Below are 23,332 nucleotides of genomic sequence, written 5' to 3'. Positions count from 1 at the left end.
CTGTCAAACAACATCGACAGCACGCCCCCTTTGATCAGACACGAGCGAAGGACTTTCCTTCGCTCGTCGCGTCTGGCGCATGCGCACGATGGAGCTCCCGCCGTCGTGCGTATGCGCAGTGCACAACATCAACCCACTTGCGAGCGGACAGCCGCTTGCGAGTGGGTCTGAATCAGGCCCATTGGCAGCAATTTCAGCTGCCCATTGGTAGCTTGTTTTGTGGAGGCCCAAACAAACCAATCACTTCATGATTGATATTGTTGATGAATGTGTTGATGGTGAAGATGGCAGGTTCTTGGATCTAGCAGAGAGAAGGGAGCTAGCTGACGCTGCACTGCTTGTTGGTACTTTTTTAGCCAAAGTTTCTGAATTTTGAAAAAACTTTTTTGATGGATGTGCTGCAGATGACGTAACGGAGAGGAGGTTCCTAGATGCTTAAGGTTCCTACCTCTACTTACTCTGGCTTTACAAAGGGTACAGATGGCTTGACAATTGTTGTCCAGATTTGGGTAGAAATAATTCCACACATAAGAAGTGGATTTTTTTGTCTTGTGCCCAGACATGACAATGGACTTTTCCTTATCATGGGCAACAACTGTTTCTTCCACTGGTGCCTGATTTACACAAACAGCATTCTCAATCAATATCCTCATCAACATCCTTATTAGCGCCAGCTACGCAAATATCCTGCTCATCCTGGTGCACTTCCACAGAAGCATCCTCGATTTCTATGTCAGCATGTTCACCTATGCTTACATCATCATAGGAGGCAGAACCACCAGTCATAAATAAAGGCCAAGGCCTTTCCTTGCCACTTCGTGTGGTGAAAGGCATATTGCCAATTTTAATGTCTTTCTGCAGTTAACTTTCCCTTTGATGTTTTTTTCTTGACCACTGTAAAAGATTGGTACTTTGAGTTTAGATTCCCTGACTTAAGACCTGTATGCCCTTGGGCATCGGCTTTAGTAGATGATGTAGACGTACTATTACCGTCATGACTGGTGGCACTGGCAGCAGCTCCAGCACTAGAATGTGGTTCCTACTCTCCTCTCAACTGATCGTTTTCCATATCAACAAATATGAATGAAGTGGGGTACAGCATACACATCAATTTGTACCAATTTTAAATATTACACTGTGGTACCACTTAGTGTCAGAATATATTTATGAATAAGAAAATACACTGCCCTACCACTTAGTGTCACAACATTTTTTATGAGTAAAAAACTGCGCTACCACTTACAGGGGTATTCAATATGAAAGGTAAACTTCCCTGGCGAAGTTTACGTTTCATATCGGAGTTTTTTTCTGCGTTAAAGTATCGGGCGCGCGCCCGCTTATACCCGTATTCAATATAAAATTTACGAAAACGGGAAACACCGAAGTTGGATTTGTGTAAAGTTACAAATTTTTCCTTAAAAAAATTGTAAGATCCCCCTAAAGTTGTAAAAACATGGGGGAACACTATGGGTACCCCCGTTTTAGCCTTTAATTGGAAGTCGGGGATTTAAATAGCCGCAGCAGGTGTTTTTTTTCCCGACATTGAAGAAGTGATGCAGAAGAGCACTTCGGTTATTTTTTTCGTTTTTTTAAGTGGTCCCATCAAATTTGGGGTACATGAAAATGGGTACTAGCATATATTGATGTCCCTAAAGTAAGTTTTTTAAAATTCTGCATTTGTGCACCTGCCGCTATAATTCTATTCTAGAAAACATCTGCCGCATACTTGCAGAATAGCCCTGAACCTATTTCCCTATTGTTAAACAATTTTTTCCCATTTTTTTTTTCAACCCAATTTTTAAATAAATTTTTTGGGGTGTCCCTATTTTTTTTAAAAACTTTTTTTGACACAGTTCTTTTTTAAATGTCATTCCCAGGGGTGCAGGCTATTTTTTTTTTAAGCCTGCACCCCTAAACCCCAATTCTGCACTTTTTTTCGACACCTATTCAATGGTGAAAAGTTATCCCCGTTTTTTATCAAAGACTTTTCAAAACTGCAATAAGTCTTTGAAATTTAATACGGTGTAAAACTAAAACCTGCGTTAATGACGTCATACCTCCGATATTAACGCAAAAACAATGTTATCGCACCCCTATTGAATACCCCTGTTAGTGTCACAATATTTTTTATGAATAAAAATAACACACTGCGCTACCACTTAGTGTTACAATATTTTTTATGAATAAGAACACATTGCGCTACCACTTAGTGTCACAAGATTTTTTTATGAGTAAAACACTGCGCTACCACTTAGTGTCACAAGATTTTTTATGAATAAGAATAACACTGCGCTACAACTTATAGTGTCACAATACATGGATGATAAACTGCGGCCTGGCCGGCAGTGTCACCGAACAATAATAGCGTAGCTAGCACACACAAAGAAAAACTTAATTTGTTTTTTGTGGAATGACAATTTTATTTAACTTTTATTTTTTTACACTGGGGAAAGCACCCCTGGATTGACAGAGCACCCGTGGATGACACAGCACCCTTTTATGTACTGTAAAGCATCCTGAGACCATTCATGTGTGGGGTTGCTTCTCAGGCAAAGAAGTGGGCTTGCTCACAATTTTGCCTAAGAACACAGCAATGAATAAAGAGTGGTACCAAAACATCCTCCAAGAGCAACTTATCCCAACCATCCAAGAACAGTTTGGTGACGAACAATGCCTTTTCCAGCATGATGGAGTACCTTGCCATAAGAGATAAATAAGTGGCTCAAGGAACAAAACGTCAACATTTTGACTTAGGAACTTAGGGCCTGATTCAGACCCGGTCGCAAGCGCTGAGCACTCGCAATCGGGTCGATGGTGGCCCAGAGCGCATGCGCACGACGGAGCCGGCTCCGTCGTGCGCATGCGTGAGACCCGGATAGCAACGGGCATTCCGTCGCTCCGGGTCTCGCACCAAAGGGGGCATGCTATCGATGTTGAGTGACAGCACGCCCCCTTTGGTGGGCGGGCCGGGGGTGGCAGCCCAGACGGAGGCGTTCCCATGAGAACGCCTACCGTCTGGGGGCGGCCCCACTGACATCACAAGTGATGTCAGTGAGAGAGCTTTCGGCTCTGTTAGAGCCGAAAGCTCTCTGGGGCTTGCGGCCACGAGACCCTACCACAAGGGTCTCGTCACAAGCCCGATGGTCGCGATGGTCTTGACCATCGCGACCATCATCCTGGCCGCTCGCATTAGCTGTGGGCAACCCACAGCAATGCGAGCGGCCAGGAGGCCGCTCCATAAAAAAATAAATAAATAGACGCCCTGATTCAGAGCGGTCGGCTCTGAATCAAGGCCTTAATCCCATTGAGAACTTGTGGTCAATCCTCAAAAGGCCGGTGGACAAACAAAAACGCACAAATTCTGACAAACTCCAAGCATTGATTAGGCAAGAATGGGCGGCCATCAGTCAGTATGTGGCCCAGAAGTTGATTGACAGCATGCCAGGGCGAACTGCAGAGGTCTTGAAAAATAATAGTCAACACTGCAAATATTGCATAAACTTAATGAAATTGTCAATTAAAGCCTTTGACACTTATGAAATGCTTGTAATTTTATTTCAGTATACCATAGTAACATCTGACAAAAAGGTCTAAAAACACTGAAGCAGCAAATTTGTGAAAACCAATACTTGTGTCATTCTCAAAACTTTTGGCCATGGCTGTACACCCTTCTCTTCATGCCTTATACGCCCGTATTCTCTCTCCATATGCCCTGTACGCCCCAGTCTCTTTTGATATGCCCTGTACACTTGTCTCCGCTTTCCTTGTGCCCTTTATGCCCAGCCTCCTCTTTCCTTATGCAGTGAATGCCCGAGTCTTCTTTTCCCTTATGGCCTGTACGCCCATCTCCTCTTTCCATATGTCCCGGACTTCACTTTGTGCCCGGACCCCAGCCTCCTCTTTCTGAATGTCCCAACTTCTTCTTTACTTAAGCTCCAGTCTCCTCTTACCATGTACCCTACAAGTCCCAGTCTACTCTCTCCTTATTCTTCAGTCTCCTTCTACCATGTCTTACATGTCCCAGTCTCCTCTCTCGTGTCCAGTATGCCCCAGTCACCTTTCTCTGTATGCCCTCTACGCCCATCTCCTCTCTCCATATGCCCTGTAGGCCCTAGTCTCTTCTCTCCCAGGGCGGGATGTACTAAAGGAAAAATGCGGTAAAAACCCTGTTTTCGGGCTTTTTACCGCATTTCCATATGTACTAAGCTCCGCCCACCCTTTTTTCGGCACGGAGGGTAACGCCAGAAAAACCTGGCATTACCCTATAGAAGCCTATGGGCTTCTTACCGGACCCCGCACCCGACGCTTCGCCACTGCCTCGCCGTCGCCCAGCACTGGCCCCCACTCACCTGCTGTCCATTGCCGCCGGGCCGCGCTCCTCCTTGGTCCTCCGTCTCCTCCTAATCTTCTTCCGGGTTCAGGGAGGAGGAGGAGCCCGGGACTTCCTGCACGTGACCAGCAGGAAGCTCCCGGGGCTCGAAGGGGACGGGGTCCCACGGAGACCCCGTCACCAGGCATCGGCTGCTTCGTAAAGGGCAGGTCTTATCGCAAGAGCTGCCCTTTGCGATACTAATCGCATATGCTAGTACATATGCGATTAGTAAGATTGCGGTGACTGGCAGAATGGTCAGTGCATCCCGCCCCCAGTGACGTGCAGTGATGTAAATGGCTGGAGAAGCACTGGCTAGTATCAGAGCCAGATTTACAGATACATATATGAACCCGAGGGTTCATGTGAACATTATACGAAGGTGCAGCAGTATATAGTGCTGAAAATTTGGTGTGTTTTGACCAGGGATATGCGGAAAAGGTAGACAGGGGAGGCAATGCCTCACCTGCCATACACTTTTTACTTGAGTTTTGACTATAAAAATGATTAGAATAATACAGAGAAGATATTTATATTTTCTTTACATTTTTCTTATCATTGTTATAGTCAAAACTCTGCCTCACCTGACCGCGCTTCACTGCTCTGTCCATATGCCCTGAATGCCACAGGCTCCTTTCTCCTTGCTCCGGTTTATTCTCTCCTTGTGTCCTGTGTTGGGAAGGGATGAGTCTGGAGACGCTAGAAGAGGGTTACACAGAGAGGAAACCGGTGCGTACAAGGCATAGCAGAGAGCGGTGTGAGGCAGATTCTCTATTGTTCGCCCCAGTGTCTCTCTCTCTCTCCTCTCCGCCGGCGCCCTGTACGTCCCAGTCTCCTCCCCCCCTGTGCTCATGCATCCCGGTGTCGGTGCAGTCAGAGTCTGGCTGGGAGTCTCCGAATAACACTGCAGCTCTGCTCTCCCCTCCTCAGACTCAGCCCCCTCACGGCCGCCGTTCTCTCCACCCCCGGCCGCCTCCCACTGATTGTGTGTCTCCTCCCTCACAGCCGTTCTCCCTCAGTGCCAGTCTCCCCTCTCCCCCCTTCTCATGGCTCTGCTCTGTACATCCGGGCCCCCGCTGTCCGCCTGACGCCCTCCCCGCACAGAGCGCACCGTGCCCGGCCTCACCCAACACTCCACGCCGCGGCTCCGGCCCGGGCCTACCCCGCCCTCCGGACTACTTCAGGGGGCCGGGGCCATGTCTAACCAGGGATCCCGGAGGAACGGACCCGTAAAGCTCCGTCTAACCGGTAAAATACCTCTTTTCCTATAGCAGGTCGCGACTGCGAACTAGCGGTCGAATTGGGTGTAAAAGCGGCTCCTGGCGGCTGGGAACCTCCACAGACGACAGGCCTGGAATCAGGAACGGCCGGGCCTCACAGCCCCTCAGGGGTTAATAGGCCGCCGTAATCTGCACCCCAGTCTGGGCATTGTTTGAGGGTGGGGGGTGCAGCCTGTGTCTGGTGTGTCTGCTAATTGCAGATTTTATGTGTGTATGTATCTATATCACGGTCCCATCTCGTCCCCCATTCATGCCAATTATTATGTATGATGTGGGATTAACGTTAAGGAAGCTCCCACAATTGTTGTAAATCTGCACCCCAGTAAGTATTCTCCCATCAGATTTCAGTTGTTATAGGGATACACCAGTCACTGGGGTACACCATCTCCCATTGCTCTCTTGGAGATAATCTTGTGCCTGTCACCCCTAATTCACAAGTGAGGTACTTCTTATTTTATGGGAAAATTCAATTACGCCCCATGTTTGACTACACATAGCCGCCAAGCATCGCTAATTTTCCTGTGCACCTCTATAGTGGAGTTATGGAAAATCAGCAGTTACTGGTTGCGAAGTTTCGGAAGGCGATTTGTGGCCATCTTGCTGAATGAATTCCCCCTGAATGTGTCATTGACTTATTGCCTGTTGGAATTTATAACAGTAGATATGGATCCCCATTTTTTTGTTTTCATATTGCTGTGGTGCTATAGGACATGTTATGCCCCCGTTTGCTTGGGTGCCTAAAAGCAACAGTGTGACCGCAGAATCTCCCATTCTTCTCAAGGGACATGTGGAGGAATTCAGTTCCCATCATTGACACACTGGGCAGAATTCAATTGTTTTCGCGTCCCGCATCTCCCGTCTAAAGTGACAGGAGATCGCAGGCCGCAATGCAATTGTTCTAGATTTTCGTGCTGATCGCGCCCAAAGTGGTCGGGTTTAGCCGCGTAAAGCAGCTAAACCCGACCAAAGTGCTGGGCGCGATCGCGAAAAGTAATGTTTGGCCGCCCAAACATGTCACTTTTCGCACATTTCAGCTCTCATCCCCCAGGGGCTGCGAGCTGAAATGTAGCTCTGGCAGCTGATCGTGCCCGACAGGAGCAAAAATTGAATAACTCCGTCGGGCGCGATGGGGGCAGGAATCAATTGAATTCCGCCGAATGTGTCATTCTGTAACTGCAAAATGGTAGCATTTATCAAGTACATGCTATAAAATGATAGGTATAAACTGATTGGTTGCTATGGGTAACTTGTCCACATTTTCACTCTTTACACTGCATGATACATCTCCCTCAATGTTTGCTACTCAGCAGTGAGTGACCCACCTCAGATCCCATCTTCTCCCTTTAACAATGATGCTGTGACCCCAACTGCCCCCATTTGAGAACTAAAGCTGCATACACACTAGACGATGTGTGTTTGCAGAAATATTGTCATCGGCGGGGGTGCCGGCATCGGCAAGTGTATACACACTTGCCGATGCCGACCAGCGATGGATGATGGGGGGGGGGGGAAGCGGGGCAGCATGGCATCGCTCACAATATCCCCAGATTGGGCTACTTGTACAGCTGGCTGGGGATATCGTAAACTACCAGCGGGAGCACGCATCGCTGGTCGTTTTGTAGCATACACACTGGCCGATATTGTGAACGATTGAACGATAACAATATTGTTATAGTTCAATCGTTCAAAATATCGGCAAATGTGTACGCGGCTTAACATTGTAGCTTCACAGCTCATCAAGATAGTGTCTCCATTTAATGTTTGCATATTTAAGTGTATTCTAAAATATCACACTATTCTTCTTACTAAACAATCAATAAAATATACTTTTTAAGATATATTTTATTTGCATGGCTCACAAAATATGTAGATTATTTACAGTAATAGTTACTACCACCTGATATCTTAATAAATTGAATTAAACCCTTTTCACACATACATGAAACTTCCGGGATTTTGCACGTGAACGCGAATCAACCTGGAATTTTGGAATATGTGAAAAGAAAACCCGGGACAAAATCCCAGGCCCATGACTCTGCTCTTTACCAGGGTCAGGCTGAGACCCAGGAGTTTGCTGGGTTGATAGACCCGCAAATTCCTGGATCTTAAGTCTGAAAGAGGCATAATTTGGTTTCTGGAATTTTTGGATTCCCACGTGCTGAGTAGTTGCTTCTACCACTGGTACAGTTATTAAATACTGTACATAAGTTAGTATATTTAACTGTAGGTAGAGCACATGAAACAGCTGAAATGCCAGTAAATATGTTACTGCAATACATAACTGATAATAGAATATTTGTATGTTGGCACACAACTGTGACTAAAGGGACTCGTACATCAATTGGCCAATTACCGATCTCCGTTTCTCCGACGAGCAGCAAAATCCAACATATTGGAAATCCCAGACTCTCCAATTTCTTTAATTGTTGGTCTGGAATCATTGGATTTCATATAATTGTTTTGCACAATCTGTATGCAAAACGGAGCAATGTGCCGATTGTTGACATATGGGCCTATTACTTGTACCCTTTTCACACGGCATTGCCGAGTCGCACCAATGATTTTGTACACTGGTCCATCCTGGGTGCGACCTGGCTGAGACCCCTTTCAGACTGGCGGCCCGACCCGGCTTACTGCCGGGTCGATGACTTAATTGCCATCATGTGCTGAGTTGACGCTTGGTGGGATCATCTCCAAGCGCCAGCTCTTCCTATGCTGTGAATGGGTTACCCGTTCACACTGTACCGCGAGCCGAGTTGAACCCGTATTCAGCCCTGCTCGTTACCTGGGTTAAAATGCCTGGTAACTTAGCCCAGGTTATTTCAACTGGGCCCTTTCACACAGAGCAATATGCTGGGTTGCTGCGCATTCACGTGAAATAACATGGGTTATTGCTGGCAGTGTGAAAGGGGTTTTGGTGGTTCAAACTGCCATTTGTTGCCTTTCCAGCAGGAAGTTCTAGGCCTTTTGGTCCACGGTAGTCTGGAACACAAACTTATACAGGTTGAGTCTCCCATATCCAAAATGCTTGGGACCAGGGGTATTTTGTATATGGGAATATTCCGTATTTTGGAATATTTGCATACCATTATGAGAGAACTTGAGAATGGGAGCCAAATCTAAACACATAATGCATTTATTTGTTATATACAGCTTATACACACAGCCTGCAAGTTATTTTATACAATACTTTTAATAATTTTGTGCATAAAAAAAAAATTTGGGTACATACATGAAATTCATTTGTTTTATATACACCTTATACACAGAGCCTGAAGGTTATTTTATACTGTATTTTAATAATTTTGTGCTTTAAACAAAGTTTGTGTACACTGAACCATCAGAAAGCAAAGGTTTCACTTTCTCAGTCATGCTAAAAATATTCCGTATTTTGGAAAATTCCATATTTCGGAATATTTGGATATGGGAGACTCAACCTGTATTGCATAACAGTATATAAAAAGTCAACAGATGTGCAAGTATTAGACCATTTTAGAAGGTTGCATAAAACTCAGATAAGTTTAAGGTGTTTTTAATACCCTTATCTTAAGTCAGGAGTGTATGATTTCTTATATCACAAACATTACTTCTACATATTAATGTACATCAAATTACTGTACTTATGTAATGTTTTGCCACATTTTGCCTGGATATAGTATGTGAAAAGCCTATTTGCTCTATGCCATTATGATTAGATTCAGTTTTTGTCCTATATATTCTACATTGAGATTAAGATGGCAAAGCTGGTCTTTCCTCTGTAATAATATTCAATATGTGCTGGGATTTCTGGCAAATGATTCGAAAATTAATTATGAGATCTGCTGTCCTATTGTTATAATTGGCTATTCATCAGTCATATTGGTTTGTCCAGAAACAACAATTGTTACAATTGATGATTTAAGGTACATGCTCAGTTAAATGATTGGTATGATTGAATCGACAATTTAGTTACTTTAAAATTTACTAACAGTCGCCTGAAAACTTCTAAGCCTGTGACTACATTTGTCTACAATTTTGATGTCCTTAGGGCACCTACATGAAACAATACTTGAACTGAAACTTTGTTGAGTGCATATCTCATAACTTCATGCATTTTTTGCAGCTGGAAATAAAGTTGTAATAGGGGATATTTGGTTTCTACAGAAATGTGTTTGCTCTTGCATCTGGTCTCTGAATATAAAGTTAATATACAGCAGGGCATGTTTTAGAAAGCCTCTTGTAGTTATCAGTATAGGGCCACAATTGATATTGGGCCCTCCGTTTACTAGTTGCTCACCTTGCTTAAAATAGTTTCCCAAACTGTATAAACTGGAATCGGTAAATGATGAATAGAAGTAAAGTTTAACTCTGATTAATGTACTCCTAGAGATTTAAGTGATCTATGGAATAATTGATTCTAAGAGGTCAAACCAAATAAGGAGCGATTTACCATTGCAACTGAGTAAAAATGATGGCAACAGCAGCGGACCTCACAATCTCGCCTCGGATTTGTGGATTTTTTTACACAGCTCTATGGCTATGGGGCTGCAAACACAAATCTGAGAGTTTGGCAGCATATAGAATTGCAGACCATTGCAAATGTGGCATTCATTTACCAGAAGCAATGGCATTTGGGTTGACCATGTCATTAGGTGTTCGTTTTTATCTTGTTTCATTTTTATTGTATACATTGGGATGAATTAAATTGTTTTGCAATGTTGCTGATCATCGCTGAAAGGCTGGGCTGTTAACATAGCTGCCAGTTACAGTACCCCAACAGTGCAAGTATTCCTGCTGATCTCTATGCAACTTGCAATGTGCTGTTGCTGTACAGCACATCTCATCTGTCCTGCCAAATTGAATCGCCCCCATTGTTTCCATAGGTTGGGTACGAGATGCCCTGCTCGGGATCCAGGCATTCAGAATCCAGACGCCGGCATCCTATCATAACCCTCCCTACCCGGAGCCTAAACTTAACCTCCCCCCTAGTGCCTCAACCTAACCTCCCCCTCCCCGCACCCTCTAACCCTCCCCCTAACCCCGCTACTTGCCTACAGGGTGCCGACGCCAGAATTTTGACAGGTGTCGTGATTCTGGCGCCGGAATCCCAGCAGTTGGTATTATGTCCGCATCCCTTTCCACATCATGAAACCTAATCAACTGTATGTTTTGGAAGCATAATTAATGCCAGAAATAATGTTCTTTGGGTCAAGGTTTGGTAGGTTAGTTGTCGATTTGTCAAAATTTACTCTAGTGTGGGTGTTCTTGTGATAGGGAATATAGATTGTAAGCGCTATTGGAACATACACCGATGTACATAATTAAATATTCTCTGTAAAGCATTGTGTAATAATAAATTGTAGCCTATCACTTGACTAGAAATTAGTGACATCACAGGTGGTACATGAAACTGTTTCAGCATCATGCCTCAATGACCTCACTAGTTCCTAGTGAATTATTGAGCACAATATTTGCTTGTCCCTCCAGATGTCTTTCTCCATTGAACAAGGCCATTGCCAGTAGTTTTTTCTTTGTGTGCTGTCAACTGTTGCGAAAGAGGTCTGCATATGCCAGAAATGCCATACTACAGGCAACCTTTAAACAATTGGGAAAGGTGGTGTGTTAGTAATGGAGAATACCATATGTAAGTCCCATTTACAAAGAAACATGCACAGGAAAACCACTTCCAACGCAAAGCATTTTTTTATCATTAGCCTTCGGCTGATTAATCATGAATGTGACTGTTCGATTGTGGTGTAGAGTAAGTAATGCATTGGTCTCACTAGTTTCTGGGTCTCTGGGAATGAGGTTAGTCACAGGAGGTAATGCTGTCTGGAGATACTTGTCGTGTGCGTTGTACTGTATGTGAGCTCCCAGAGCTGGAATCTTTACTCCTTGAGGTATTTAGACGGAACTATTCAGCTGTGAAAACAAGCCTTTGTTGTGGATTCCAGAGTCACGCTCCTGTGCTGTAATAATCCCAGTTTCTGTTGCTTTAGCTCTTGGTAGACGTGGATTGTGTTCTCTGAAAGGAAGTGGGTTAACAGGAACTGAAAACAAGTGGCCAGCATTCTTTGTGTACTGGATATGGGGTGATGTCTGGGTGTGCTTTCAGTGAATGGGTTAAAAGGTACAATAGTGATTACTTTTACCTAGCATTGGTAGTGCATGAGTTAATCTGGCATGCTTTGTTCATCTGTGAATGTTTTTAAAAAGATCAATTTTCTGACTATTTTTTTTTTTCTATTTCCGTAAAGAGAAACTATGTTGGATTGCTTTGATGGGTTGTTTGACAGGACTATTACCTGGCATCGTTTACAGCTGGACACTGCCTATCCCCTCAAGGCCGTTCTATCAGTTCACTTGTGGATTAGTATAAAATAAATTGATACACTTTCACTTATATTAACAAGATCTTTCATTTATGCAATTTTTTTTCATTTGCTTCAATTGGGGCCTTGGTATGTATGTAGATTAAACTGGTATGACCTTTGTAACTGATTTCGTAATCACCCGTGAATAGGATAAACTAGTAAATCTTGTTTTATTAAAGTGGTGCAAGCAGTGAATGAGTTAATCTGGCATGACTTTTCATTGAAGTGTAGTACCAGCAGTGAATGGGTTAAGCCTACAAGTCTTGTGTAATAGCAGTTGTCAGTGAATGAGATGTCTAATCACTGTGAGGCCTTTTAGTAGGCAGCCAGGTCTGATTAGTTTCAACATGTGCTGGTAGTATTGCTTCCTCCTCAGAACTTGGTATCTGGACACTCATGGATGTTAATGTGCAGGCTAGCATTTTAGATGTCTGTCACTCAACATTTAAGAAGTTGAACACTGTAAATGTAATAAAGGTGGAGCAATATGTTCAGAACACCATTGTGAGAGCCCCCTCAGCAGTGTTTTGGCTGAACAGTACAGCGAGTATCAGTAACGTGAGCTTCTCTTTCTGATTTTGTGAGCCTGGATGTTTTTCTTTACGGAAATACACAATGGTGACAGGAGACGAGAATATTTAAATAGATTCTTTCACGTATAATGATAAATACTGCAAGCTTCCCAAAGACCAGCTGTAAACCCAAGCACCCACCACTCTGTCATGTTTCTGAGACTTCCCCAGCCTGTACCAGCCACAGGGACCTGCTGATCCACATTTTCTGTGTGGCCACTGTCCTAAATAATCTGCAGTCTACACACAATGGAATTGTCTCAGTGATGTCGCTGGTGAATTTGTTTTAGCCCACACAGTTGTTGGCTGCCCAGGCTATGAAATTTATTCCTCAAGCGTGATTATAACATGGCCATGTTATAGAAAAAGCTAAAAATCCATTTAAGGTGTTTAGCCATATCTTCCATGTATAGATAGCTTGTGTGTGTAGTGAATATACCATTTATGTACAGTTGACAGACCAAAGACCCTAGCATCCAGGTCTGATATTGATGAGTAACTGACCATATTATCTACTTTTTCTAATCAAGTAATATATCCAAATTTGATGTGATTAATCTCAAGATGCACACACATGTAAAGATTTTCTGTCCAACCATCCAGCTAGTTGCTTGGTTGGAATGAAAATCTGGTAACATATGAGAGTAAATGATGATCAGCAATTTGCTCCTAAATGCCAGAAAACAGATGAAAATGGTCGTCAGACAAGTTTGTTAAATGTTTGATATAAATAAATTTGTTCAAACAACAGTTTTTGTCCTTTTTCCGGCGTTTGGGAGCAAATTTCTGATTGTCAGTTACTCCCATACGTTACCAGATTTTCATTCCAACCAATCAGTTGGATGGTTGAACAGAAAATCTTTACATGTGTACGCAGCTTTAGGCCCTCCACATGCAACTCTAGGATAATATGACATCCTTCCCTGTGCAGACATACAGATGTGTCCACATACATCTAGCCTCAATATGCCATACAGCACGACTTACCTGGTGTGAGAAAGCTGCTAGGTCCTGTGCTACTCTGCTAGTGCTGGGTGTCTTTTTTCTGCTGAAAATTCATCTAAGTTGCAATGCGACTAGGACTCATCAGCAGACTGCTGATTAGATGTGACACTTGTATATCTATGTGCACCTTAGTCACTATATGAAGCACAACAGAACTTGGAATGAAGAAAGATGTGGCTGCTACTATGTAGCACTTTGTATTCAGATACTCAGTCGCACACAGATATACAAGTGTCGCATATCAAATTATTCAGCACAGTCTGCCTGTGTGCCCTGGTCACATTGCATTGCGAATTAAAGCATTTTGGGCGAAAAAGACATTCAGCGCTAGCAGAGTCTCATGGAACCTGGTGCGCTTAGAGGGCCTTATTAGCGCAACTGCAGCAAAGATGTTTAAGGACACATCTGTAGAAATCAAACTGCATCTGTTTCCACAGTGATGGTCACTTAATTGGAAACCACCATCTACCTCCATTTAGTTAGCCCCTCTCTACATTGCTTGACGCTGACATTTGACCACTGAACACAGCTGCCACTAGGCACTTTTTGCCAACAATATGCCAGTCGTCTATATCTGCTGTCTCACTCCCCTCTCTCATTGCAATCCACAGTCTGCTGACAAAAATGCAGTTACACATGTACTGTGTATCTACTTTCATGACAAATCCACACATATGTAATAGTCACACGTTTCCCATATATATGGACATGTACATAGCATTAAGCCCAAAATACAGCTATCCTACCAAGCCCCCCTGCGCTCTTAGTCGGCCTGTATTTTGCAGATGGATCTTGCAGACTGTCTGTCTCCCAGATGTTTTGTATGTAAAAATCTTTTTATAATCAGTCATATTTTTTTCCTTTTTTAGTTGAGTAGACATCATACAAACTTTTTAGTGCCAGGGGACTAAGTACCATTGCTGTGTGGGGGATGGCAGGGTGCTCGGGCAGAAAGGGTTAAAGTGACGTCTGTACTAGGCCATAACACACAAAATTGCTCAGCAAAACGGCTTCCTCTTCAGTCTAGCACAGATTCTGGGTACTGGCAGCTCTCCAGCTTTTATATGAGCTGGCTTGGTCATAGCAGTTATAGGAATTCTTCCTGGGGTCCTTCACTCTTAGACCATTAACCCTAAAATACAAGTTTCTGTGTGTGAAATAATGATTAGTAGCAATCACATATAGAAGGGTCCAAGTGCATATCACAACTGAAAATTTGTTCGGATAGGTTTGTGTGTGTGTGTTAGAGGTTATTCTTATGCACACAAGACCTCCAGCCAGCAACTTTACTTGAGGACTCTTCTGGTTGTCTTTCTGAGCCTAAATACTGTCTGATAAGAGGACAGTGTTTCACATTGTGGAAGATAAGCTAACATATGATACCTTTCATGGTATGGGAAATGCTGGATTTGAGAATGTTACAAGATGTGACAGCACCTCCATCTTATTAATTTCTCTACTATAAATATTAACAATTAATAAAGATATTAGGAATTTTATTTCTATGATGGTGTCAATTGGAGCTCTCCTTCAAGTACACTTATGTTTACTCTTCTCCATAATCTCCTTTTCTCCTCCCACAGATTAGCTCTCCTGTCAATCTTATTGAGGTGTGATAATTCTGTCACATTAGAGTTGCTTGGGCTGTAACCTAGTGGAAAGGAATACGTGAGATGTCAATGGCCTGGTCAGAATGGTCTTAAAGTGTCAGCGTGAAACAAAAAACTGACACAACTTTCTAAGTTTATTCATAGCAGTCACCTAAAATTTAGTGTGTAGCATATACAGTTTCCTGTGTTGCGCACAATCAAACACAAACTTTCTGTATAGTGTCCCATTTAATTTGGACTGGTCAGCTACAGTATAGACAGCCATGTTGTGAGCTCAATTGAAACTTAGCCTATCATTTTACTAGCATTTAGAGAGACACAAGGGTTTAAATCCCAAGTTCCTATTGAATTGATACGCTACATTCTCTTAAATGGTTTGATGGACATAATGATTGACTCCAGTGCACAATGGCTACACAGCGCAGGTCTTCAGGTGAGTACACATTAGATATCATCTCTCCCAATCCACGTGCGCTCCCGAAGGGCGTCCATCAAGGTCGTTCCAACGGCATAAATTTAGGGCCGACGGAATGACACAACTGCCGCCGCCGCCAGGCAGCTGAATGGAGCTGGTGCCCGACATATCGGGCGGTCAGGCACTGGATCGCATAATGTGTACTGGCCGTCCGATATGTCGTCCCGTCGTGTGTTGCATCGCTGGGTACACACATTGGTAAGTTTGTACCCAGCTAATTTAAAATACACTTTGATTAATAAAAAGTTATTGGTAACATTCACAAATCTGTTCGAAAAAAGGTTCATATTAATAGAACTAGAGTTATGTAAGATAAAGCTTAGACCATGATTGGATGGGGCATTTTTTCCTCCCATGAGTAGCAGACATCCTGTAATGAGTTACAAAGAACCTCTTGGTCTGATATGGCTGATAATGGAAAGTAACAGATTTGTAATATTAGTAAATAACAGATGTAAATTATATTTGTCCACTCGCCCTGAATGTCCAGAGAGACGCTCACATTTTGGAGTCTTCATTGTGCAGTTGGCTGTAAATTATGCTCATATTTGTGGCATTAAGCTTTAGGGCAATGACCATGATGATGCCAAATGTGTCACCATGTCCCCTGCACTTGCATTTAGGATCTCCCCTCCATGATCTCCTGGAGGACAGATCCCATTATCGTGTATACAATTCTGTCATGTATTATGACACATGCATACATATAAAACATATATGGTTTCTGGTTATTTTTTCATGTAGAATCACCCTTTGGTTTAAGTTAGTAGTCTAACATGATACTATTTTGATTAGTTCCTTTGCAGTTTGAATCAACTCCGTTAATCATTAGTATTACTACCTTCACCATAGTTATACTGTCCGTTATATGGAAATGCTGACTTTTGCAAAGAACTGACAAGCACCCCAAAAGCGACATACCAAGGCTCAATGTACAGCAAGTGGCCACTTCAACTGGGTTCAATTCGTGTTATTTTCGGGGATGATTTAATGCAAATGGAAAACATTGTAGTAATGGAGTGGAAAGATGACAGGACCTTGTTTGAAGTAGATCCAGGCCACAATCTTGTTGCTAGCGCCCAGCTATGGCGCTTAGGGTTCTCCAGCCAAATATAATATTTAGCCATGGCTTTGCATTTTACTTTTGCAAATAGACAGAGTTGATTCCCCCTTTCATGCAGGACTCCGGTGAATATTTGACACAGCTGCCTCTTGAGGACTATTAAAACGAAAACATAAGTTGTTCCAGTAAAACAAGACATCATGTAACATTTAAAAATATGCATATTTTCCCATAACATGAGCGATCAGGAGATGTTTGACATTGCATGCATCCTTGTTACGTATCTGACTACAAGTTCTGCTTCCTATTATCAGCCAATTTAGAGGAGTTGTGGATCGTACATACAATGGAAACCATACCAAAATAAGTAAAAGTAAAAGGTGCTAAATTAACTCCAAATTTTATTAAAGGAATACAGTGTAATTGAGGAATCTTTAAATGCATGAAATGGATGTGATTTCACATTACAAAAATACAGCTTCACTTTTAATAAAAAAAAAAAAGGGTTTAAAGCTGTATACAAGTAAAAAAAAATCTAAAAATTAAATCAGTTGCAATATTTTTTTTCTTTAGGAAATAAGCTTTATAAATTAGAACAAGTTTTTCACTTAAAATTGACAAAAAATTTTTTAAAAAATTTCCAACAGTTATTTTTGAAGTGGTCGATTCCATTGTTTTCCCGGCGGCTCTGACTAATGGGCACCCGACAGAGCAATTCAATTCTTGGGGCGCGAATAGCTCCTGACGCCGGCATTTCTGCTTCCCATGGGGGGAACAATTGAATTGATGTGCTCCTATAAAACAATTCCTCCCTTAAGACATTATTATCTTCAGTTAATGGAAATTCCTAAAATACATGCAGTGTATGTTCATCTTTAATTAATTATTTTTTTTTATGTAAATGCAGCTAAATTCAGTCAGACAGTTGTCAGTATTGATCTATTCTCCTCATGTGTCTCCTCCTAGCTGTGGATACTTGTGGTCTGCATCCTATGATCTTATTTTGCTTCCCAGTAATTTCTCCAGATTATCTTTCTGGAATGATTGGTATGATGGCCCTAAATATTTATTGTGTGGGTAGTCTAATTTCTGTTCTGGTTAATGCCAGGTGCTGTCTTTTGAGTTGAGTTCTACCTTAGAGAAAGGTAAAGACAAAATATTTTCCTTTTTGGATCAATCTCATCTTATGTGGATTTCGACAAAGATTGATTTTCTTTGGAAACATGATATATTTCAGTATGTAATTTTACAGTGTGATAGTATGGGCTTGTGTGTTACCCAGTCAGGGTGTACAAACTGTTTAGAGCAGTGGTTCCCAAACTGGGTGCCTCAGGACACCTGCAGGGGTGCCTCAGGTTGATGGTCCAGCACCAAATAAAATAATTTTTACTTGGTGCGTTAGGCAAAACCACTGCTAATGACAGCCAATCAAAAAATATGTGGACAAGAGAAGTGCGGCCCTGTCAACCACCACATAACTGAACCTAAGGGTAACATGATATAAGCACAATTTTTTTCATTTAATTTTTGCTGAATTTCTCTGTAAGAAACTTTAGGCCCAGGGGTGCCGTGAAAAAAATGTTAATATTCTAGGGTGCCGTGATTCGAAAAAGTTTGGGAACCACTGGTTTAGAGCTTTGCTTAGCATCATTGGCGACTTTCACTGATGCCACTTGGCTAAACCTGACACTCACCGTATGTGTCAACTAAGCCCCACATGGTGCTCCCTGTTGTAAATTAGACACATGACCTGGCTCTAAAAATTGCTGACCTGCACCGGGCAGTCCTTAGGAAAGAAAAAAGAAAACTATATTATTTGCTGCCCCATAAATAGTAGCACTGTTGCTAATACAGAATATGAAGTCTTACTGCTGTTGTCTGTAACGAAAGCAAGGGGGGAGGTGGATTTGCAGCATCACATACTCCGTAGTGATGTTCTCTGGGTGATATATTATCCCCCTCTGTTTTTATAGGCTTGTAGGACTTCCAGTGATGATGGCTTTAGTGTCAGAAGACCTTCTGCCGTTTACATAAATAGGGGTATGCAATCTGTGGCACCCCGATACTTTAATCCTAAAATGCTTTTTCATCCTGTGACACTTTGGGCCTGATTCAGAGGTGGCCGCTGAAGCTTCCGCAGCTGCGTCCATTGGTGGTCACCCCTCTGTGACTTTATGGAAAGGCCGCTGCAAAGTTCTAACCTTGAGTAGATCCATGTGTATAAATGTGCAAGTATTGAGACACTCACTATGGCCCTCATTCAGAGCCGTACGCTCTGAGCAGAGCGCACGCTCTGAATGAGGGCCGCCCTCCATGAAAATGGAGCGTCCTCCTGGACGCTCGTATAGCTGTGGGTCACCACCCACAGCCTATACGAGCGTGCATTTTGATGGCCGCGATGGTTGTGACCATCGCGACCATCGAAACTGCGAGCCGGAGCCTGCGGTTGAGGTTTTCAATCGCAAGCTCCGGAGTGATTTTGGCTCTATCAGAGCCAAAATCACTCCCACTGACATCACTAGTGATGTCAGTGGGCCGGCTTCTGACGGGAGGCGTTCCCGTAGGAACGCCCCCGTCAGGGAGGCACGCCCCCGGCACGCCCACCAAAGGGGGCGTGCTGTCAATCAACATCGACAGCACGCCCCCTTTGATAAGACACAACGGGCGAAGGACTTTCCTTCGCTCGTCGCGTCTGGCGCATGCGCACGATGGAGCTCCCTCCGTCGTGCGCATGCTCAGTGAAGAACATCGACCCACTTGCGAGCGGACAGCCGCTCGCGAGTGGGTCTGAATCAGGCCCTATGTCCGTATATGCAATAATACCGACTGGTGCGTCCTTAGATATACCATCATCAGTCGCATCATGAAAACTTGCATCAGACCTATGGCAGGTGCAGTTTCTTTGTGTCTGTGTGTATGGCCTCCTATGTGAGCAGTCGAGCGCCTGTGTACACAACCACTTTCACCGACATGCCCAAGACACTCCCATGACACACACTAAAGACAGGCCATCTTCAGGCTTGCGCTAAGACCCCTCCCTGTCACTGCCCAGAAACGCCACATACATTTATAATAAACTTCTCCCTGCGTGTGCCAGAAATGACAATTGCAACTCTGTACAGACCCTTCAGGACGCATACACACTAGCAATAATCACTCCACTACAAATGACATTGGCAGTGCGTACACATCTCAGTCAAGCCATTTAACCATCTCGATGCACAAATGTGACATTTGAAAAGAAAACAATTGTTAAAATCTATTTGGAGAATTCAATTAGCATCACCTGAATGTAGCTCCCGGTTTAAGTGCCCGGAGCTATTCTATTATTCCCACGATAAATCCGTGTTAACTAATGCCTTGGGGCTAGTCACTGTGTTACTGCATCTGACACTTAACCTCGAATATGCACTTTACTAATGTCCGGTGCTTAGTGGCGGTAAACTGCATCTCCTAGGTTAAGTGCTGGGTACAATGCAGTCAATTGAATAGCTCCGGGCACTTAACCTGGGAGCTATATCCCCACGATGCTAATTGAATTCCTTCCTATGGCTGTACTGCTGTTCTCTTACACCTGTGACTGTCACATGAGCTGCTGACTTTTTACATGGGATAATGGAAGTTTGGTAAATTGAGGTGAATCCAGCACAGCATATGCTGATGGGGTAGAATTCTGTAAATTAATAGCAGTAATTAGAGTCCTGTGTAGCACTCTCTTTTTGTAGTTAGTGATGTCTTCCATCCCTGGCTGAACTGTTACTTTCTGCTTTAGGTGTCAATTCAGTTAGGAGCGATTGGGGAGAGTTACCGTTGCAATGGCCAATCTTGCCCTGAACTTGTGAATTTTTGTACACAGCACTATGGGACTACGTATAAAATTTCACGAGACTGGTGGCATAAAGCCGCATTTACTTGCTCATAATTGAATTGACCCCTCAGGGGTCTATTCAGCAATGATTTTGTTTACATAAAAAATGCAGAAAGCATAATTTCTGCATTTTTTTTTTTTAATGTAAATCCCCCTATTCAGCAATGGGTTAATGGAGAAGATAACGCAATTATCATCTCTATTAATTCCCATCTCGCAGAGTTAGTGTTCACTCTAGCTCCGGCGGCAGGCAGGGCGCCGGAGCTAGAGAGGGCAACTTTGTGCGCGCACTGAAGGTGCGTGCGCGCACGCCTGAAAAGGGGGCGTGTCTATAAGATGCGTCCCCTTTTTCGTCATACTTGGGGGCGTGCCCGGCACTTACGAACATGCCGGGCAGCCCCCAAGCGCTGCAGACAGGGAGAATAGATGCGGGTCACTGCACATTTCTCCACCCATGGGACACTGCGTCCCGCAGGTGAAGACGGAACCCGCAGGCTGTGAGGGCAGGGCGCTTTTTGCCCTCCTTTTGGAGGGCAGGGTGCTTTTTGCCCTCCAGAAGGAGGGCAGGGCACCGCGCCCCGCTAAAACAGCCTAGCGGGAACGCTAAGAGTACCGCACTGTAGGGATTAGCCATTGATCTCTACAGTGCTTTAATGCTTTTTGCTAGTCAGCAAAGCAAAAAGCGTTAAATTACTCGAAAAATCCTTACTTTATATAATGCCATCTCAGAATGGCATATGAAGAAATTACATTAAATTCCCCGAAAACTGCAGGGACAGAGGGTAATTTTCCCATAAGTCCATGCAACATCGTGTAACACCGCCCAGTCTCCGTTCCTGCTTCCCGATGACTGCTGACAGGTAAGTCCAATTAGAGCATGTTAAATCTGCCAAAATTGATTGACACGTGTACGCAGGCTTTATATTAGCCTGTAATATATGTATATTTATGTGCTATTTACCATTTATATATAAATGGTAAATATAAATGCACATAAAATACATGTATACAGGCTAATATAAAGCCTGTGTACACATGTCAATCACTTTGGGCAGACTGGAGATGCTCTTACCCAACGGCGGTCACCTCAAAGCAGGGATGGAGACTGTTCTGAAGCGCATGACTGAGCATGCGCAGTAGCCGTAACAGAAGGTATTGTTTTCGGAAATCAAAAACACTGCCTTCGGTAATATTGCAGAGACGACGTGTTACCACAACCGCTGTCCCTGCTCAAAATAATGCTGAATAGCAGCCATAAATATTTATAATTGATAAAAAATCGTGACAACGTTGCTCTATAATATTCTGGGCAACATCGTCACTATTGCTGAATAGACCCCTTAATGTTTGTTTGCCCTATTGAATAATATCTCTCAATGGCCAGACGTGATTAAGTTGTCACTGTATGACATTCCTGTTCAGATTCTTCCTGCATCTTCTCAAAACTTCTTCCAGTCTTTCCAGAGCAAATCCAGAAAAATAACATAATGCTTTTCAATGGTATTTTTTTTTTCTTTTTTACACAGAGGACCAGTTTAATTAATGTATTAGATGCATTAAAGAAAACTATTTGCCACAGACACTCATTAATTGTAAGCAATAATGGATTTGCCAAGACTGTTTAAATTCCAGCCGGTCCCTGGAGTGTGTTTGAGAAGAGGTTAGAGGTAAGAATGCAGAAGAAAGCCCTTTGTCTTGCTTACATTTGGTACAAGTAAAGACAGCTGGAAAATAGACGTAGGATTTTTTTTTTTCCCTTTGTTTTCTCGTACCATTCTGTTTCTTAATATTGGTGGTATACAAGCATTCTCTGATTAGTCTCTGATTTAACGAGTACAGATACTTACAATGTACATTGGAGAATTTTGTCCAAGTTGTGGTTTGCTCAGTCATCTGGGAGTCGTGTAAGAGAAAATTCTAATGCGTCTGGAACCTGTCCCTTCACTGTTGTTTGTATAGAACACCACAGGCGCTGGTGATAAAGGGGAAAAATTGTGATAAAAAAGGAAAAATTATGAATAAAAGGAACTTCTGTTAATATTATTAACATAGGAGTAAACCAGGAGAAAACTGTCAGTTAAGCAACTGAATGGGGGCAGTTCAATTCCTAGCGTGGCGATGTACAGATGTGCCCACATACATCTATCCTCCGTGCGCTGCAAGTCATGCCACACAACACAGGAGCTCAGAGTGACTCTGTAGCGCCAAGCATCTTTTCGTGAGTCTTTTTACATTCAAATGCGTCTTATTCGCACAATGATGCGAATAGATAGCACAAGTATCTTCTGCTGATTAAAATGATATGCAGTATGCCTATGTTCTCTGAGCGAGTGCGGGCTGTATCTGCATGTGTAATGCTACATTATAGTATCAGCGGCTGTAACACTGTAATGTAGTGTTTAGCATGCAGATACACCTGCAGATGCACAGACAACATAGGCATGTTGCATATCATTTTAATCAGCTGAAGCTGCTTGTGCTATCTATTCACATTGTTGTGCGAATAAGACTCGCAAAAAGACACACAAAAAGATGCTTGTTGCTACTGAATCACGCCACGGCATGGTGCGACTAGAAGGGCTGTTTAACGCGCCAGGAGGCTAGATGTATGTGGACCCATCTGTAGCTCCTGGTTTGAGTGCTAGAAGCTATTGCCTGCATTGCACCCTACACTTAAGTCGAGAGATGCAGTTTACCGTGTCTAATGCCCGGGACTTGGTCACGCTAAACTGCTTTC

The 23,332-nt window shown here is 43.2% G+C and overlaps 1 protein-coding gene and 1 long non-coding RNA gene across 5 annotated transcripts in view; one reads left to right on the top strand and one right to left on the bottom strand.

Annotated features, from left to right (window-relative positions):
* The window catches only part of LOC148542374 (uncharacterized), a 52,684-nt gene extending 47,406 nt beyond the window's left edge, over window positions 1-5,278 (bottom strand). The window contains exon 1 of the long non-coding RNA XR_015877726.1: window positions 4,954-5,278. This is a non-coding gene — a long non-coding RNA (uncharacterized LOC148542374). The remainder of the gene's footprint in view (window positions 1-4,953) is intronic.
* The window catches only part of LOC148542373 (E3 ubiquitin-protein ligase SMURF2-like), a 76,616-nt gene continuing 58,519 nt past the window's right edge, over window positions 5,236-23,332 (top strand). For 3 of the 4 annotated variants that reach the window (XM_088467901.1, XM_088467894.1, XM_088467909.1), the window contains exon 1: window positions 5,237-5,617. In XM_088467901.1, coding sequence (XP_088324027.1) covers window positions 5,566-5,617 — 52 coding nt within the window. In that variant the 5' untranslated portion in view covers window positions 5,237-5,565. Of the gene's footprint in view, window positions 5,618-23,332 lie in introns of all 4 variants that reach the window. The other variant, XM_088467886.1, reaches the window with a different exon arrangement.

This window comes from Taudactylus pleione, unplaced genomic scaffold (assembly GCF_031769625.1).
Source record: "Taudactylus pleione unplaced genomic scaffold, aTauple2 ptg000012l, whole genome shotgun sequence".
Classification (NCBI taxonomy): Eukaryota; Metazoa; Chordata; class Amphibia; order Anura; family Myobatrachidae; genus Taudactylus; species Taudactylus pleione.
This window is presented reverse-complemented; position numbering and strand designations above follow the sequence as displayed.